The sequence below is a fragment of the Cylas formicarius genome, unplaced genomic scaffold (assembly GCF_029955315.1).
Source record: "Cylas formicarius isolate icCylForm1 unplaced genomic scaffold, icCylForm1.1 PGA_scaffold_4__25_contigs__length_36172078, whole genome shotgun sequence".
Taxonomy (NCBI): domain Eukaryota; kingdom Metazoa; phylum Arthropoda; class Insecta; order Coleoptera; family Brentidae; genus Cylas; species Cylas formicarius.
Window position 1 is genome coordinate 21,688,121 of NW_026844334.1, and position 2,005 is coordinate 21,690,125.

General features: G+C 31.9%; 1 protein-coding gene across 1 annotated transcript; it reads right to left on the reverse strand.

Annotated features, from left to right (window-relative positions):
* Positions 1–220: 220 nt before the first annotated feature.
* LOC132701278 (uncharacterized) lies at positions 221–1,513 on the reverse strand. The gene is made up of 2 exons (XM_060669076.1): positions 1,451–1,513; positions 221–1,139 (listed from the first exon to the last, which is right to left on the reverse strand). Exon 2 carries the CDS (start codon positions 1,103–1,105, stop codon positions 347–349), a length of 759 nt encoding a protein of 252 aa, XP_060525059.1. The 5' UTR covers positions 1,106–1,139; positions 1,451–1,513; the 3' UTR covers positions 221–346.
* Between the last annotated feature and the right edge of the window lie 492 nt (positions 1,514–2,005).

A 2,005-nucleotide genomic window follows, 5' to 3' on the forward strand; every position in this document is an offset into this window, starting at 1 on the left:
AAAAGTATTTATTTAAAGGATTTATTGATTTAACAATTACGTAACATGAAATTCAATTTACTTTATTGTAATTAAAGAAATAAAATAAAATAAATGTTAGTCAGAATGCGCACACTTACCCCAATATTGGGGTAAAAGTGCGCAGCACTGCGGGTAAGTGTGCCCATTTGTAATAATTTAAACCATAACTTGTTACATATAGTTACACCATATTTAATGTTATAAATATTATTTTTTATCAATACTTATCATTTTTTACTTCATTTTTTATATTTATATATTAAATATATAATTTTTGACAAATACTGTTTAACTTGATTTTTATCGAGAATAAGGCTTAGAGTAGTTAACAGTTTTGAATAGAGATAAATTCAAATGAGATCGTTTTTAACGAATACGATAAAATCTTAATTATTAGAACATATATCACATATGAAAGCACCAGTTTCATAATGAGTGCACTGTTCATGCCACCAGCTATGACATAAGCTACATTTAATCCAATCCTCTGTAGGTGGATCAACGTATTTTTCACCACACAATGCACAGTAATCATCATTTTCCTTAAAATCATTAATATTTTCTTGACTAGCCTTAACTTTAACAGCCTTATCTTTGGTAGTAGTATTCTTCTTTGTTTTTTTTTTTTAGAATTTTCAGTTTTATTTGCTCTAGCTATGCTAGTTGACGTGGATTGTCGTAAATCCAAGTCAGGGTGCCTTTTTAAAAATCCATACACCCAATCACGTTCAGCCATTTTCGACTTTTGATTAAACCGATGAGGAATATGATTTATTTCAGCATACTCGTAGATCAATGTTCTTAGAGTTGTCATATTAAGACCATAATAGAGATCATCGCATCTTTTTAAATAATTATATATTTCATTTTCTTGCTCACTTGTGAAAGTTGAAGTAAATCTTCCTAATTTTAGAGCAGTTGAATCAGATTTTAATCGCTTCCTGAGAGTACTCTCTTTCATTCCAACCTGTTCAGCTGCTTTTCTTTTACTTAAACCTTCGGCAATCAATCGCTTAGCAGCATCAAATTGATCACGGGTAACAACGGACCTGTGTGGAGCCTTCCGCTTGTAATTTCGAGGCATTGTAGTTTTTTTTTGAGAAATATATAAGTATAACCTGAAACAAATAACAACGAGTGTCAATACACAAAGAACTCACTATCGGGATAAAAGTACGCATTAAAATATGCGTACTCTTACCCCACAACCGTATATGTACACTTAACCCTAATCGCCTTCACAGATTTAGTTTAAAATTACACATTTTTGCATCATTCTACCAAGTTTTGACGTATAGCGGATAAAATTAGATATATAAACGAGCATAATTGGACATAATTAATACTAATTACCGCTACATAAATATAAAAGTATTTGAATTCTAAATTGGAAAAAATCGTAAGAATAATAACCAAAATTTTTACTTACCAATATTACTATAACTACGTAACTTTGCCAGACAAGACTCTAATCTTTTGTCCAACGTCGTAGTGACTACTGAAGGCAGTTGATTCCCCTACTCTACTGTCAACGGTTTTATAAATAATAAGCCTGCGCACACTTACCCGCTGCGCACACTTGCCCCACATGACTCTATCTACAACACACATTTGTAGACCGTCAAACTTAATATTTTCCAAACAAATTCTAAAAATCCATGCTAAAACCTTATTTCATTAAACTAATAAAGTGCTTATTAAGTTACTTCATTTGACAGTCTTGGATAGGCAGTAGTCCAGTTAGTTCTGCATCTGCAAACGCATGCGTACCGGGTGTCTTCCTAAAGAAAACGACCGAAGTGAGGGAAAATGAAGGTCCTGAAAATTTGAGAAAAAAGTTGTTATGTAACAGGAAAGAGCAAAACCTACAGTTTCGGTGAGTGAGTACTATATATAATATTTTTCGTATATTGCTCTTTGCACCATCTCTGACAGGAAATGTAGCTAACATTAAAATTACAAATGGAAATAATTTTACCAACAA

Bases quoted from the DNA above. Each gene is read 5' to 3' on its own strand.
- LOC132701278 (XM_060669076.1), bottom strand. From the start codon at position 1,105: ATGCCTCGAAATTACAAGCGGAAGGCTCCACACAGGTCCGTTGTTACC.